Source organism: Astyanax mexicanus, chromosome 1 (genome assembly GCF_023375975.1).
Source record: "Astyanax mexicanus isolate ESR-SI-001 chromosome 1, AstMex3_surface, whole genome shotgun sequence".
Taxonomy (NCBI): Eukaryota; Metazoa; Chordata; class Actinopteri; order Characiformes; family Acestrorhamphidae; genus Astyanax; species Astyanax mexicanus.
In genome coordinates, this window is record NC_064408.1 from 49,426,145 (window position 1) to 49,444,272 (window position 18,128).

At 36.5% G+C, this 18,128-nt stretch overlaps 1 protein-coding gene across 5 annotated transcripts in view; it reads right to left on the minus strand.

The window, feature by feature from the left end:
- The window catches only part of ankrd6b (ankyrin repeat domain 6b), an 87,203-nt gene that overhangs the window by 27,947 nt on the left and 41,128 nt on the right, over positions 1-18,128 (minus strand). For 3 of the 5 annotated variants that reach the window (XM_022662356.2, XM_022662345.2, XM_007255208.4), the window contains exons 2-5: positions 16,563-16,879; positions 7,563-7,661; positions 2,837-2,935; positions 1,179-1,277 (exon numbers count right to left, since the gene is read on the minus strand). In XM_022662356.2, the coding sequence (XP_022518077.2) occupies positions 1,179-1,277; positions 2,837-2,935; positions 7,563-7,661; positions 16,563-16,688 (423 nt within the window). In that variant the 5' untranslated portion in view covers positions 16,689-16,879. Of the gene's footprint in view, positions 1-1,178; positions 1,278-2,836; positions 2,936-5,376; positions 5,771-7,562; positions 7,662-16,562; positions 16,880-18,128 lie in introns of those variants that run through there. The other 2 variants (XM_015607359.3, XM_015607358.3) reach the window with 1 other exon arrangement.

Genomic DNA, 18,128 nt, shown 5'->3' on the forward strand with positions numbered 1-18,128 from the left:
GAAATGGTTTAAAACAAAACATATTCATGTGTTAGAATGGCCCAGTCAAAGCCCAGACCTAAACCCAATTGAAAACTTTTGGCAGGATCTGAAAACTGCTGTTCACAAACGCTCTCCATCTAATCTGACTGAGCTTGAGCTGTTTTACAAAGAATGGGCAAAAATGTCAGACATACCCTAAAAGACTGGCAGCTGTAATTGCAGCAAAAGGTGGTTCCACAAAGTTTTGACTCAGGGGGGGATGAATACTTTTGAGTTTTTGCTTTCCATTTTTTTTTTGTAAAAAATGTTTTGAATCATGCATAATTTTAGGTGGAACAGAGACTGATACTAGTATAATAGAAGTGAAATAAAATCTGAAGCAGATAAACATGAACTTACTGGCACCATGCCTAATGCCAGGTGTGTGTTAGGAGGATGGAGCTCCATCAAGTACTTTTGCTAAATACAATCAAATCCTCACAGCAATGCTCCAAAATAGTAAAAAACAATGAATTAACAGGTGTCCCGATACTTGTAACCATCCAGTAAACATATTTGGACATACATGTTTTCATTAAGAAGACATTGCTTTGAAATTCCATATTGATAATCCTGTCCGATGCTTTCATTAAGTCTGAACAAGATATAAAACTTAATCTTTATGTACACACATATTTATGCAGTTACATAACACTGAACATGGGAATAAGATTAATGTAATGTGTCTGTAGGCCATGAGAAAGAAGAGCCAACTGGATGGTAAACAGCCATATTTGCAACTATAGTAGTTCAGGCATGTTCCCAGATTTCTGGTATAACTTTATTGATATGTTATAAAGTCCTTATATAGGTAGCAGTCAATAAACAGCAAATACAAATTTGGTTCAGAACTAATTAGATATTACCTTATGAATGCATTACAAAACATCATTCAGTGTTGCATGGAATGATGTATTCATAAGCTGCTCATAACTAATCAAGCATTACAATGCATTTATACATGCATTAATATTTGTGTTTGTATCATAAAGCTGCTAAAAGCACCATTATTTGATGACTCCTTAAGAAACAGTGAGTCAGTACAGGCTTTCTGATTTATTATAATCCCCTGTGACTATTTATATGAGTCATATTCAGCAGAAGAATGAGAGAAACTAGGTTATGGGTCCTGCAGGCTGGTATGGAAATCAGATTACCTTGTTTTTAGCATGAAGGTTGACGCCAGCTTTAACCAGCAGTTTGACAGACTGACTGAACCCATGCCATGCAACCTCATGCAGAGATGTGTTTCCATCCTGTAGATAAAACAGAGGAGTATTAAAAGAAGTATGATATGATAAATGTGAAATATTTAACGGAGTGACTGTACATGTAGGTGTACAGTATGAGTAAAATTGTTTTAATAGGTTAGTCCTGTACAGCTTTACAGATTTTAAATAATTTGTGGTTTAGATCAATCCAGATTAACCACACTGCACATGTACAGCATTAAGAATGAAGTTATAAATAACTAAATAATAATATAATATTTCTGACATTTAACAATGTGAATCTAACAGTTGCTCTGTGTAATGTGTTAAAGTTGCTTACAAAAATGGATCAATAGAAATTCATCAAACTGATGTAATAAATTTGTTTGCTTTGTTTGATATTATGATTGTGCTTTATGTGATTACACGTCTAATGAAGTCAGGGTAACCCTTCATATGTACTGTATTCATATGAACTGCTGCTTATTTTGTGTTATTTTCTGTTATAACTATTCAGACTGTGCTAAAGTGTGTTATTACATAATTTCAACACTGTATCTTATACCAAAGTGAATTTACATAATCTGTATTTCTGTTGCAGTCCCCTCTAAAAGTATAGGACATTTTGAGCCAATCCTTATATTTCTACTGTAGACTGAAAACATTTGGATTTGACATTGAAATGTTGATCATTTGCCTCATACTCATCTTTTAGTTTTTTTTTTACAGGTATTTACATCTGGATCTAATACACAGTTCTTATGAGAAAAAGTATTGGAACTGATAACTTAAATACAGTGAGTAAGACTTAATATATAGTTGCAAATCCTTTGCTTGCAATAATTAGATCATGTCTGTGATCCAGAGATATCACTAACCTTCTGCATTTTTCTCTTGTGATGCTTTTTCAGGCTTGCACAGCAACCTCTTTTAGATAGTGTTCGTAAAATGTAGGTTATATAGGGTTATAGGGTTGCAGGTTGACTAGCTTAGCCTAAAACCCGCATGATAAATAATAACCAATTCAGTTTGCTTGCATCTTTTATCAAATTCACAGACAAAATGTTTCTGTAGACTTCTGAGTTCATTGTACATCAATAAAGTTTAATGAGCCAGTCCCAGAATAAGCTATGCAAGCTCAAGGCAAATCATCAGCAGATCCTTTCTTTCTCCACACATAAGCAGTTAAATTCAAATACCTTTGCCCACAAGAAAATAGATAGATTCAGATAAAAGGTACTATCTGTGTATCAGATCCATACCTGGAAATAAAAGCTGAACTATTAATCTTTTGCATCATAATCATTTTTTTATGTCAAACCTAGAAGTTTTCAGTCTACAGCAGAAATATAGGATCACTGTTCCAATACGTTTAGAGGAAACTCTATGTACTTGTAAATAAGACCCCAATAGGTTTATGGTCATTAAACTGATTGTGAATATGTAAAATTACATACAATTCAAGGCTATGTTTTTTGTTCTTCTTGTCTTACTGTTACTGATATTAATAATAAATGTAAAATTATTACATTATTTGCTAACCATCAAAGTTGTATTTTTTGTGCCAGTTACGCAACTTTTTTTAAAGTGTTTTTATAGTTCACCTTGTCTTGCCTGTCCAGTGCGCACCCTTCCTGGATGAGAGCTGAGATGACATCACTGTTTCCCACCACGGCTGCTCGGTGTAAGGCTGTCTGCTCACCCTGGCAACAACAGTGGGGCACAACACCGGTCAGTAATGTCAGTTAACCCCCCGTCCAATTAAAATGCAGGCCATGATCTTCAGCTCGAGGGTGTCAAACAGAGAAAAAAGGAAGGAATGTTAACTTTTCACATAAAAAGCAAAAGTTGAGTGGAGAAAAGAAAAAGCCAAGGACTCCCAGCAAGGCATGCCAAAGAGACACACACACGTTACAAAAGACTATATACTGGAAAAACATTTAATATTTAGTTTTTTTTATTATTATTTGTTGAGGGGGTGAGGTTGATGGGATCCCCATGCATTCAAGTTCCTATTTTTTTACTGAACCCAAAAATATGAATATTTTTGCATGTGCTTCACCTAAGAAAGACAGACCCCAAAGCTGGCACCAAACATGCACAATAGTCTAATGATCTACAAACCCACACACCAAGCAGAACAATTGCGTGACTTTATGACTTTTCCTGAAGCTCAGAATGACATAAGAAGGCACCCAGACATTTAGTGGAGGTAGGCAGAGTTGGGGAGGGAGAGCAGCAGTGATGATTTCATGGCAGATACAGCTGTTGGCCAGTTCAAGCAGTCAGCAGGCAAAGAGAGTCTGAGGGAGACAAAGAAGCTGCAGAAGAAGAGTGCAGGCTGGACAGATCTTTTGCTGTTGTTTTAAAGTGATATTCAGGCGAAAAATTGTTATTTTACACGGCATCTATTTATATTTGCTTCTTGAGCTGATCCGAGTACTGTGTAGCATCAGACAATAGGATCTGATATTTGTTTTAAATACGCATTACAGTACAGGGGTGTTCAGGTCCATTTGTTTGAATCTGATCTGATCTGAGTATGTCAATACTGGAGTATTTATCATTACCAAGTATTATTATTAATAATGTTATTCTAAATAATACAGCCACAAAATCTTCAAACAGAATGCAAGGCTATATGATATATATCATTGCATGGTCAATGGTATAATCACTTTATGTTATTTTATTTGTATAGGAAACTCTGATTTTATATATTTCAATAAAAAAAATGTTAAAATATATTTTACGATATTTTATAAAGCCTGCTGTGAAATCATACAGACAACAAAATAAGGACATTTGACTGTTATGTCATTGGACAGCTATACACGCTTGGAGGAGAATACTAACTGCAAAATCTGTTTAGTTAGAAAACAGATGTCTGTGCTGATTAGAACTGTGTTAGGTAATGGGGAAGAGGTGAAGTATTTATGCTATTCGGGTCTCGGAAATGCATATAGTGTTGCCAGTTTTTTTTAAGTAGCTAAAGCCAGCTTAAAATGTTGCTGAATGTTGGTAGATAAAATTTGCCCTGATGTAAACATTTACTTTATTTTTGTAATATTTCTCTTACCGAACCAATTAGATGCATATTTAGAAAAACTACATTTCACAAACACATAGCACAGATACTATGTATACTTTATACAGGGGTTGGACAATGAAACTGAACCACCTGGTTTTAGACCACAATAATTTATTGTCCCGACGGACAGTTCTGGTGGAAACAGGAGAGTTGAGGAGCACATTGAATTCTGCTGTGATTTTATGTTTTTTGGATACAATCTGGGTTAGCACCCATCCCTTTCAGACAGCTTCCTCTTACAGCGTCCACAGTTAATCCTGTTGGATGTGGTTGGTCCTTCTTGGTGGTTTGCTGACATTACCCTGGATACTGTGGCTCTTGATACATCACAAAGACTTGCTGTCTTGGTCACAGATGCGCCAGCAAGACATGCACCAACAATTTGTCCTCTTTTGAACTCTGGTATGTCACCCATAATGTTGTGTGCATTGCAATATTTTGAGCACAACTGTGCTCTTACCCTGCTAACTGAACCTTCACACTCTGCTCTTACTGGTGCAATGTGCAATTAATGAAGATTGACTACCAGGCTGCTCCAATTTAGCCATGAAACCTCCCACACTAAAATGACATGTGTTTCAGTTTTATTGTCCAACGCTAAAAGCTAAAAGCCTTCTACTTTAATAATAGTAATATAATAACTAATTGTAATATAATAAATAGACACAAGTGTTTGAATAAAATGTTTAGAAATGGGAATTAACTAAAAGTAGAGGGGAAGTAAACAACATTAAATATTTTTTGAATGAACATGTGCAACTCATTTACCTCTAACATCTGATTTTTATGATTTTGACAATCAGTTATTTTAAAACAACGAAACAAAGCATTAAATAAACTTTGATCATCAGGAGATCACAGGTTTACTTCCCACCAATGTTAAAGAAATTTATGGCCAGGAGTCAGAAACAGAAAGAAGGACTTTACTCTATTTGTGAGATGCTATCCAGCACAAGCGTCTGTCTGTAAGCTAATGATTTTTCGCCAGAATATTCCTTTAAACACAGTTCATACTGAGCCAAATATGTCCCAGTAAACATGAGTTTCTCTAACCTCCTTTATCCTCTCCTCTGCTCCTTCTCTCTCTCTTCCAGCACTCTTCAGCAGTCTCTTGCCCTCCCTCAAGCCCCGCAGAGGTGCAAGTGCATGTTCACTCGTGTGCCTGGAGCTCCAAAGTGAGGGAGAGCTCAGAGACCAGGCAGAATGAACCTTATCCAGCCAGAGATCAGGTTCCTTGGCAGGATGGTTAGGTGCTTGGCCCCTCGGATCTGATTCTAGACCAGTATCTGGTACTGGAGGGAGGTTAAGAGGAGATTCCTCCATCTGCCAGTCATAATAATCCCACTCCAAGCCACTGGAGGATGCCATTGATCTCCACAGGAGTACTAGATACTGGTCGATGAACCATAAAAACCACCAGTGTTGGAATTAGCCCCTGAAAAACAGCCTGTGGGGGTAATTTAACACTGCTCATTTTACTGTTTTGGACCACACTGGAGTCCATATACACCCAAAAAAGCCAAGAAACACAGCCACATTCAGCAAAAGCCATGCAACCCATGCAGCTCAAAAACAGTTCTTGTCTTTTGAGTGACACAAAAGGGTTAAGGAGATGCAATGATCAAGCAAGTCATGTGATTAACTCAATAAATGCAGTGTTAGTTTCTAAATCACATGCAGTACAACCAAATAAAAAGACAACTAAAGCACATTTGAGGAAGACACAAAAACAAAGTAAGACAAATGAAGAAGCAAACATTATTAGTTATCGGTCTGCTTTAACAGATTTACATAGCACAACATTTAAAAACGTCTGTCATTAAGATATATAAAGTATTTCCATTCTGTCACAAAAAGACTGTTTTAATCATAAAGTAGGGCATAATCTCGGTTTCTAATCAGAACTAGCTTTGACCATATTAGCAGAGAGAGGCCAGTAAGAGTCTCTCTTTTTTTTAGCATTTTGCTGGAAGAATCCAGCCCCTGGAATGGCCTGACCACTAACAAATAAAAAATACCCAAATCAACAAATTCAATGTAGTCTGCTCATGTGGGTGTTTCTACATTAGGTACAAATACATTGGTAAAAATATGCCTGGCTGTTAAAGAGATTGGAGCTAATAAATCAAATCTTTAACATGGTGGTGCAAGATATCCCAAAATTCTTAAGAGAACATAAATGGTAACAGTACACATTAACAACCACATTTAACAGTTGACTTTACTGTGCCATTTTGTTTAGCTGACTGACTTTGTTAATTTATTTTTTATGTTGTAATGTGTTTTACATTTACATTTAAGGCATTTAGTTGACGCTCTTATTCATAGTGACTTACAAGGTTATTCTTATTACAAAGGGTGAGCCATTGTAATGTTAAAGTCTTGCCCAAGGACTCTTATTGGTGTAGCGCAGCATTCAGTCACCCAGACTGGGAATTGAACCTCAGTCTCTCACACAATGTGGTAATGGTGTTATCCACTGTGCCACACCAACCACTTAAACAAGCCCACTTACCACCCTTTTATGTTTTTCCATTTATGGTGGAAAAAATTGATTTATTGTCTGGTAGTGAAGGTGCAAAGGCACAAAACCTAGTCTAGCATTATTTTAGATCTTGACAAAAATTTCAATTAATTTTAAAATGATTCCCAGCAGATAGAGTAGCTGTGCTCTGTTTGTGCTCTTATGTGTCCTGTTAGCACAGTGTGTTGTCAGCTAGTTGAAGAGAATCTAGCTTACTTTACTAGCATTCATCAAACCCATCGCATAGATTCCCATGGCTGCACATCCTCCAGTCGGCTTTTCTTGAAGAAAAAAAAGCATTAGCTTTTAGCTATTTTAGGCTGTTGCATTCAGCTTAGACAAGGATACAGAATATCATATTTTACAGCCTATTTTTGTTTATGATTCATTTTTATTTTTAGTGAAGAGAAAAAAGTGTTTATATTTCCTAGTAACACTTCCATGTACCAAACTGTCATTATTTAACTATGCCTGCCAATATGGTTTTCTATCCTAGGGGAACTTTCCTTTTTATTATGCTGTGCAGATAAATAAAATAAACCTTGTTTTAATAAAGTTACTGTATTTGAAACGCTACTAAAATATCTGTAATAATAATCAACAGTTTATAAATGTTTACAGGTATGTATGAGAAAAATGTTATCCCAGCTCAGCCCACAATTGTCACTAAAGCATCATGTGTAAACAGTGCAGTGGTAATAGAATGTGCACTCACGTCATCCTCAATGTCCAGGTCACAGCCAGCCTTCAGCAGAATCCTCACCACCTCGAGGTGGCCTTTATAGGCAGCCAAATGCAGCGGAGTCCGGCCATACTGTAAACACACAGAACACGATACAGTCCGTTATAAACGGAAGAGAACAGTCTAACAGGGTCTCACACAAAACCAAAGAAGGGAACAGCCGGACAGAGAACCGAGGCAGAATCTGTTCGCGTGTCTGTGTCTGTGCGCCAAATGTCACAGAGATGGCAAAGGCAAAAGCAATCTGCTGCGAGACAGAAGATCCATTTGTTAATGAGTGGTCAGTCAACAAACCAGCATTTAATCCCTGGAATTAAAAGCACACCAGAACCTCTGCTTCTGCTTGGCGCTGGATAAGCCTAACAGGTGGTCTCTCTTGGCTCCTCTCTTTCAGCTGGGTTTATAAGAAGAACATGAGAAATGCTGTTCGCTCATATCCGTCTTCTAAAAAGATGATCAGAGACAGATCTAATCTTTCAAAGGATTAGCGTTAGCGCCAAATCAGCTCCCCTCACAACCCAAACAGAGGGACAGATATGATCAGTACATCGAGATTATGAGGATTGTGGTTACTGTAAGCTGGCAAAAGCTCTGATAAGAGCTCCTTGTGCTGCTGTGTTTAGCTTTCACACAAATCTAAGAGAAAGATATGTGACATATAGTGCTGTACAAACTTACCAAAGGGGCTAGTAACTGATAATTTGCTCAGGAAACTACAGCTCTGGAAAAAATAAGAGACCACTTAAAAATGATATGTTTCCTTTGATTTTACTAAATTGAAAACCTCTGAAATATAATCAAGAGGAAGATGGATGATCACAAGACATTAGACCAAGTTGAACTGCTTGAAACTTTGCACTAGAAGTGCCATAAAGTTATCCAAAGCAGTGTGTAAGACTGGCGGAGGAAAACAAGCCAAGATGCAGAAAACTGTGATATTCCATCAAATATTGATTTTTGAACTCTTAAAACTTTATGAATATGAAGTTGTTTCCTTGTATTATTTGAGGTCTTAAAGCTCTACAGCTCTACTCTCTTTTTTGTTATTTCAGCCATTTTCCATTTTCTGCAAATAAATTCTCTAAATAACAATATTTTTATTTGGAATTTGGGAGAAATGTTGTCGTAGTTTATAGAATAAAAACATTTTTTCCAGATCTGTACATATTATAATTCCTATTTCAAGTCATGAAACAATATTGTATAAATTGATCATAAAGTGTTACCGCCTGGGACGGTTTGGGAACATGCACACCTGTATAAGTTGAGAGTTGTTATCTTGTGAGTGAAGTTTAATACTGGATAGGACACTCATGGCAAGGCAACATTAATTATCGGAGTTCAGTGAGGTCTGATAGTGGGTGACAGATGGATGGAACATTTTTGAAATTGTAAAAGGCTGAATGTGACCAGTGACGTCTGGCTAGAATTGTCCATATAAACAGATAACTGACTCACATCCAAAAAAATCACATCCACATTCAGTGCAGGAGACCCCACAAGCATATCACACAGGTCATTGCAGTGTTCTTTAGTTTTCATTGGACACATTACTGGTTCCCATTTTCCTACTAGTATGAGTTTGGCAGTGTCAGTGTATAATTCATCTATAGAAAATATTAATATAAATAGTGCTACTTTCATGTATTACTCTGCATGTTTAAAGCTTGTGTGGAGTGGGGAGTAAATAGAACATTTAGAAAAAAGTAATTATGTCAATCAATAAAAAAATACATACAAACAATTACAATTGAATCCTGATGATTAATCACAACAATGCTCTGTGACTGAATCATGTATAAAATCATGATTAGATTTTTTTTAATGCTGGTACAGGAACTGTGTTTTGAGAAGGGGAGAAGTGGTTTAAACTGGCAGAATAATTGTGTGTTTTTTTACTGTATTATGATATTTCAGGGTAGATTTTAGGCTTTTTAAACCAGACTATTGTATTGTGCTAAGTTACTGATTTTAACTGTGCGTTTTAAAGAAGAAAATAAACTCTAGTGTGGCTTCATATTCCACTTTTAACTGCTTAAAAATGAGAACATTTTTGCCATCAGCATAACTTTCATAAAATATCTACCTTCTCAACAGCCATGCATCACCAGGCCTCAATTTTGTCATGTGATTAATTTGCGTAGAGGTTAAGGCGTTACAAAATTTAACTCTTTAATTCCATTCTTTAATAAAAAAAAAAAAAATGGACAATTCCTTGCTCAACTGCCTTGTAGAAAAAGATAATCAGGAAAACTAGTACCTCACATTTTTCACCAAAATATTTATTTAATATAGATATAAATAGTATAAATACAACAGTATCAATACTAATATATTTTGCATGTAACAAAAACAACGTGCACAACTCATAAGGGATGGTGTTAAAAGGTAATTTGCCTGCTTCTATATCACTGAATACTTTACTGCTCTGTGTTAATTAAAGCTTAAAGAGGCTTTATGTTTATGTAACAGTAGCCCAGTGAATGAGTTCACACTCACACATGCAGGTCAGCCATGCATCAACACACTAACTGCTGTCAGCCATGTTTTAACAGCTTCAACACTGTGTGTTTAAACTCTGGCTGTTTTGACATTCAACAATTTATCATTGTTTCCTTTCACTGCAGGTCTGTGATAAGACTGATTCACTCCTAGTGGTATTACTAACTGCTATGTAGGATAAAGACAGTGTAGAAAACCCAAATGTTGCTCAAAATGAGATACCTGTTAATGTATGTGTATGTTAACAAAGGTTCGGATAATACATGGAAAGCCTGTTACATGCTTAATATATGTTTATAAATCTAGAATGACCAGAATGTGTGCTCTTGTGATAACAGCAATAATATATCATTAGAATCCCATAGGGACAAATACCTGTTATTTAAGAGGTGCTTGTATACCAAATCAATTTTATATTTATTAATAATACTGTACTAGTACAATATTGTATTAAATATAAAAAAAATATTTGCATGTGTAAGTTAAAACAGAAAACATATGATGGGTTTGTCACGTTTACCACTTAAATGTATCTGAGATGACCTGATAGATTAACATGGTTTGAGGGAAGAGTGAGGTGATCAGGGAGTTCTGAGTTTGTGGTTGCAACTACTGTTGCCCCTTAATTCCACTGATATATAAAGCATGTCTTAAGACCTATCCGGTTGGGATTAGTTTTATCAGGGGGGTGTCTGTAAAATTATTTCACATTTCTATTCAGAGATAAAACTTTTGCATCTGGACTGCAATTGAAAGAAACAGGAGGACCAGTGAGTTTTTTGGCTTTTTTTGGTCACAACATCGCGTTTAGTAGCTCCTCCATTTCCACACGCTGTTGTGTTTATGTGGATCTCTGTGTAATTCCGGTGTGTGACAGTGGACAAATAGCTATTTTATTAAACACGAGGAGAGGAGTCTGGACGGGACTAAAATTACTGGAGGACCACAGAGTTCAGTAAAACAGTAGGTAATTCAGCCTGAAAGTTTCTCAGAGGACGTCTGAGAAAAAAACACACATGGTTGTTTTGGATGGGAATAAAATTACAGAGGACCCCCCCCATAAATAAGAAAATTACCCCTGAATCCCCTGAGAAACTAATCCCATCTGAATAGGGATAGCTGACTGCCAACAGTTAACAACTGTATAAATAATAAATTTTTCTTCTTCAGTATAACAAGATTTATATTGTGAACTAATCTGTAAAAAGGTAAATTGTTCAAATGCAAGAAGAATATCCCATAAAAACAATGATTTTTACACAATAGATATTTCTTTCTTGTGTCTAGGTACTAATTTAAAGTTGTACTTAAGCTTTTCAAAAAACAGTGCTGTCAACAACTCAACATATGTTTTATTTCCCCCTCAAGCAAAGCTGTTCAGAACCAGGGACGTGCGAACTATTTTTTTTAACATGGTGTTCACAGAATGCAAGCTGCTCCCCTTTCTATAGAAACCGTTATATATTTATGTAGTATATTAGTTTGATGTTTTGCTGTAATGGTAAAGTTGACAGTTTACATGTGAAAGCAGTAATTGGTCTGTGGTCTGTGGGGTTTAAGTGTGTTTTTGAAAGCTGTGGCAGTAGTTCAGTTTCCCCGTGATTCTGCTGGGTTGGGTTTCGCCTGGCTCTGCTTTGGAGGGCTGCCACATGCATTTCAGGTGAAAGCCCCTCGTGTGTTGCAAGTGCACGGTCTCCATGACTACAGCACTGTAACCCTGTGTAACCCTTAACAACTGAACACTATCTTTGCCCTTTTATATTCACTCTGCAACAAAGTTCACACACTCAGAGCTGTGGAAGTCCCCTTTACACCAGGCAGAAACACTGAAAAAAAGATGCATTACTTTTTTCTTTCCTCTGCTTTTGGAAGCTTGATTTGACTTGACGCCTCAAAATACGATTTTTAAAATATATATATATATATATTTTTATATTTGCAGACAATTAGAAATGCCTATTGATTGGGTAACACTTTACAATAATGGTCACCTACTTACAAAAGTAAGAAACATTGTTAAATTGTTAAAAGTAATGCCTCAAATAATTATTAATCAAAACTAGTTAAGACATTATTAAACATTATTACATTTTAATGCTTAAATATTTTGTAAATAATAAATATGGCGTTAGTTAAACTATTTTAACAATTAATTAGTTTTTCAAAATGAATAAGAGTAAATGAATAATTAGTTACAAAATTACATTTTGTTGTATGTACTGTTAATTAATGTACCCTTATTGTAAACTATTACTATTTATTGTACTGAAATAATCTGACACTTTAAACTACAAATTTAAATAATACATATTTTTTTAAGTTTTAAAAAGTTTTAATAAATAAGTAATTAGTTTAAGATTACAATAAGTTTAACTGTATTGTCGTGTTTTTAGACCTTTTGTCCAAATCTTGTACAATAAGATATACCTAGGCCTCATCCACACGAATCTGGAAATATACAAAAAAAAAAGTGTTTTTGCAAAACATATGTTTTTTTGTTCACATTAGATCAGCTTGTTAAGAAAATAAGTATCTAATTCTGTTAAGATTCTAAAAGAGTCAGAAACACTGACAGCGTCTTGATTGTTTCTGCTGTCTCTGTGATTTGCGGATTACTAACATATTTACAGCTAAATTTAATGTTACTCTCACATTACAGAACTCAGTGGAGCTTCCGTTTCATTGTGTGTTTTGATGTTATTGTGCAGGAAGTACGTTAATGCTTTAATGGACTGGCATGTTCAGCGTTTTTGAGAAGTATTTTGTTTCCGTGTGAATGGGGAAATTTTAGAAAACACTTTTGTGGACGAAGATATTTTAAAAAATGCTAAAAACATCTTTTAAAAAAATATCTGGATTTGTGTTGATGTGGCCTAGGTAAATATTGTGAGAAAATATCTGCTTATTTCGAGATAATACATAAGATATAGCATTTTGCTATTTTGAGATACTAAGTTCATATATTAAAAAAAATTAGCTAATAACTAATGTTATACTACACTGCCATGGACAAAACAAGTCTCCACCTTGATTTAAGTAAGTAAATGATGTGGGGTTGAAGCTGCAGTTGGTCTGCAGGTCTGGGTTCAGCAACAGTATGTGCTAAAAGTATGAGGTCAGCTGACCACCTGAATATACTGATTATAGACCAGGTTATTCCATCAATGGATTTTTTTCTTCCCTGATGACATGGAAATAAAGATGACAATATCAGGATTCATGGGGCTGGAATAGTGAAAGAGTGATTCAGGGAGCATGAGATCATCATTTTCACACATGGATTGTTCACCACAGAGTCCAGACCTCAACCTCGTTATAAATCTTTGGGATGTGTTGGAGAAGACTTTGTGCAGTGGTCAGACTCTTCCATCCTCAATGCTGCAAGATCTTGGTGAAAAATTAATGCAACATTGGATTTAAATAAATCTTGTTACATTCCAGAAGCTTATCGAAACAATGCCACAGTGAATGAGTGGAAATTTTAGAGTTTGTGAGCATTTTTATGGTAGTGACTTATTTTTGGGCCAGGCAGTGTATGTTGTGAAGAGCTATAGGCGTAACTTGGGCTTTATGACTATAGTTCCTGTGATCTATATGTTTAAGTGTTAATAGTTACTATTTCAAAATATTCAATCAACATTTTGAGACAAATTTATTTAAAAATATTATGAAATTACATTATTAAATCATTATTTTGGGAAAGCAAGTAAGTATTCTGATTTAAATTAAGAATAACTGATGTAGTATTGTCTGAAATAAAGAAGGAAACATGGGCATTTTTTCCTCCTCTACCTGGCAGGAATGTGCTTCTATACAGAAACAGTGTACCCTCCACTGAGCTCTGTCTTTTTCTCTCTCCTTTTACGCATGTTCTCTCTTATCCATTCTGGAATGGAATCCCTCTGTTCTCAGATTAAGTTCTTATGGTGAGTTCCTGCCAAAATAAACACATGAAAAATATAACAGGCTTATCTTTCCTCTGCCTAGAGCCTAGAGGCCCCAATCGCTCTGGCGGAGAGAGGGGGAACACAATGAGACAGTGCTGTGGAGATAAATAAGTTATGTCATAAACTTACAAATAGCTGACAGACTTTTTAATGCACATGGTACAGAGAGTATAGGGTAAATTTGTGTATTTGTTATATACATGTAAATGTTTGTATTGTGGTAGATAAAGATTAGAAAGCTGGACAGGAGATGATGCTTTTTTACTATAGGAATATGCTCACATCACCAGCTTTTTAAGCCAAACTTGCAATAAGCATAATTGCAACTGGTACAGCTTGGAGAGCATGCATTATATATCTGTTCTGGACTGAACTGCCTCTGAGGCAACTGGCAAAGGAGAGCGGCCATTCTTTGAAGAATTGCTCTTCCTTATCGCTCGCACCCCTCATAAAGATTAAAGATGTTTAGGGCTGGGGCTCTGACCTGGATTCTGCCTTACGCCTGCCGTTCACCAGGGCAACGTCTCCAAAATAGTATTTTTTACTTTCTTTTCCTTTTTTGCAGCCTTAAACCCTTTTTACAAAACATTTTTTTACAACTGTCACTCTCTGAAGGCGAATAAAGGGAAAAAGCACTCACACAATCTACCACTGTATGTGTAATGTTCATAATTGTTTCCTAAAAACCTTGTGTGTTCATATCACCCACTTGGAACAGGCTCAAGTAGGAGCTCAAGCTAATTAAAAGCCTTGCAGAAAATAAAAAAACAAAACTTTAGCACAGTCAGATTTGACCTCTTGGCTCCACATGCTGTCTAGTCCAGTCACATCCCTGAATGACGGTATTGTTTATGTTCACCGCCCAAATGGCCCTGAACCAAAAGTGCTGAGGTCAAGTTAATGAAGTTATACTTTAAACGAATGGATGTCTCCATAACCTGCGCATTAATGAACACAAAACTAACCCATGCATCTTGTACTTCACACACTATCAATATACACTTCTGAAATCGCAAGAGTATGTGTGTTCTGTATACAGTCCTAAAAATGGTCTCTTCAGTGCTTCTTTAGTAGAGACAATGGTTCTACTCAACTCAAGAAGATACTAAACTGCTTTTTAGTACCCCATTTACTCCCCCCAATATGAACGACCAATTACCAAATTCCTATTGATGATCACATGTTTCCTCAGGCAATCTTTTCGGGTGAGGAGAACCAGGTGGCTGTCTATAGCGTGCCTGTTGCTGTTAACGATATGGACGGAGGTGAGAGCTCTCTTCTGATCGCTCCTATCTCATATATACTGTGTGTGTGAGATCAGTTCGGGGGCGATCTGAGGGGTCTTGAGCTGAGCCCTGGTGGGTCAGGAGCCCAAGGAGCTTATTTCACACTAGGGCTGGACTATTACTAACTTACTACCAATATTATGATAGAAAATGTTTAAATAATTATTTAAGTTTGTTGGTAAAGACCACAGATTTTGGCTTTTATATTGATTTCTATCAGGACTACACAATATATATACAAAAAAAAAAATCTGACATTGTGATATTTTGTTTTTCTGCGATAAATTGATATCACCAGTTTAAAAAAATATTAAATTCTCACTATATCAGTGATACAACATATGATATTAGTCAGTAAAATAAGTGAATATTGGTCTAAGATAATCTTGCTTTTGCTAGATATATCATGTAAAATGAGAACAGAGGCAATTTTCTTTCCCTGTCATTCCTCCAACAATAAGCACTAGTCAACTATGAAAAATCAAGTCTTCAGGTACCATTTAATGTACACTGTAAGGACAAAAGTATTAAAACACCTGCTCATTCATTGCATCTGTTAAAGTAACTGTCTCTGCTGTCCATAAAAGTGTCTGTACTAGATTCTGAATCTTAACTGTGAGGATTTGATTGCATTCAGCATGATAAAAATTACTGAGGACAGGGTGACCACCATACCTCATTCCCAACTTCTTCACTCATATCAAGAGTAAAGTATAAAGCACCATTTTTCCAGAGAACACAATTCCACTGTTCCACAGCTAAATTATAGGGGCTTTACAAGCTTCATTCAGTCATTTTCTTTTGGTGATACATTTCTACAAGTACAAGACAAGCATTTGCACATCTGAGTCAAAAAATTGCACAACCTAGTACCAAGCAGCAGAATGCATTCATTAGAGGTTGTGTCGACAATCATTTTGAAGAATTAATATTCAATGAATATTACCCATCAATATAGCTTCTGTTATTAGCCAAACCTATGACTTGTGTTCACCAAATCAGTCGAGATTTGTATTAGAAAAACACAGACTAAACTTTTTTTTTTTACTCTATACTATAGAAATAATGTTCTCATTACTCTTTGCTTACACTTTTAAACACATCTATTACATAACCTACAAAAGCCTTCCATTCATTTACCTCTGGATTGAAAGCTTCCCACCACTCTCTCAGACCAAAGTCCCTTCTGAGTGCACCAGCTTAAAGGCAGCGTGCCAGAGCAGGTCAGCTGGACTCACCTTGGTGACGGCTACTTTGGCGCCCTTGTTGATCAGCTGCACCACATGGTCGGCCTGGCCCTTGTGTGAGGCTACCAGGAGGCGCTCGGAGAGTGTGCGCACCCCCGCCGCATCCTGCTGGCTCATGAAGTAGGGAGTGAAGCCTGTGGGAGTTTGGGGTCCAGTCCAGGGGGGAGGGGGAAGGACAGTGGGCGGTCTGGGACCCCTTTAACTCATCTTCTCAGAGCAAGGGCGAACCGAGAGGGTGAGGTGCGAGGAGAGAGGCTCCGCAGATGTCCGCTGCTGGAGCGTCCAAATCAGCATGTCCTCCTGGAGGCCTGCAGATCCACAGGAAACACATGGGGCAGAAATGTGAGCATGTGGAAAAAAAGAGGTGCAAAAACAGGAAGAGAGAGAGATGGAGAGAGCAAGAGACCTTCTCATTCAATGTTTTTCTACATTGTAGATTAATATTACAGGCATCAAAACAACTAAGTGACACATGGAATTACAATATATAGTGAATAATAAGAAAAGAGTTTGTCCTCCACAATCACCTGATCTAAACCTGATCAACTGAGATGGTGATTTGAGGTGATTTTGGATGAGCTGGAGCTTCACAGCGTGAAGAAAAGCAGCAGCTATTGTTCAGCACCTCCAGAAACTCCTTCAAGAGGCTGAGAAAACTAATCCAGGTGACTCTCCCTCATGAAGACACTGAGTGTTCAGATCTGAACTCAAGGAAAAATGTGCTACTTAGAAGAATCTAAAGTATATACTCTGGTTTGTTTAACACTTTTTGTTTACAGAATAATTCCACTCATGTTCCTATATAGTTTTAATATAGTCTTCAATAATAAATGTACAATGTAAGAAATCATAAAGAGAAAGAGAACACATTGAATGAGAAGAGGTGAGTCCAAATTTTTTAATGTTTTTTATGTTTAAATGGAGGAAAGGGGAATAACTGTGGCTCTAATGTCAACATGTGCATCTAATCTGGACTGTACTTACAGACTTAAATCTTAACTTATTTTCTTCCAAATTAAGAAAGACAATTTTCCATTTCTTTTCATATGAACGCACCCGATCACTACAAATGCCTTCACCATAAGATTGGGCAATATTGTAAAATGATAAAATCTCATTTCTAAAATACATGAGCGCTTCTCGATTATGAATTACTTACTTTTTAAAAACTCCCTTCAACCTTCATGTTGATCAAGGTGCAAAAACAACCTACTTATATTTCAGGAGAAGTGCATATGACACCACTGCCACATTAAATAGTTCTTTAGAGGCTTCTGACAGAAGCACAAGTTAATCTACTAAGATTCCCTCTGACAGCTTCTATATGAAAGAGCACACGGTCAATTACCCCAATTGCTCCAAAAAGCCTTACTTCATGCTACCATAACAGACATACCAAAAGTAGAGCTGCCATCCAGTTATTCAGCTGTCCAATGGGTTTACATGACGCAACTGAGCATTGTGTTTTTGTAAAACACATGCTTGCCTTCACTTTCTAAACACTGCTATCACTGTGTGAACAAGAGGGGCACCAACCTGATGGGTAGTAACAATATC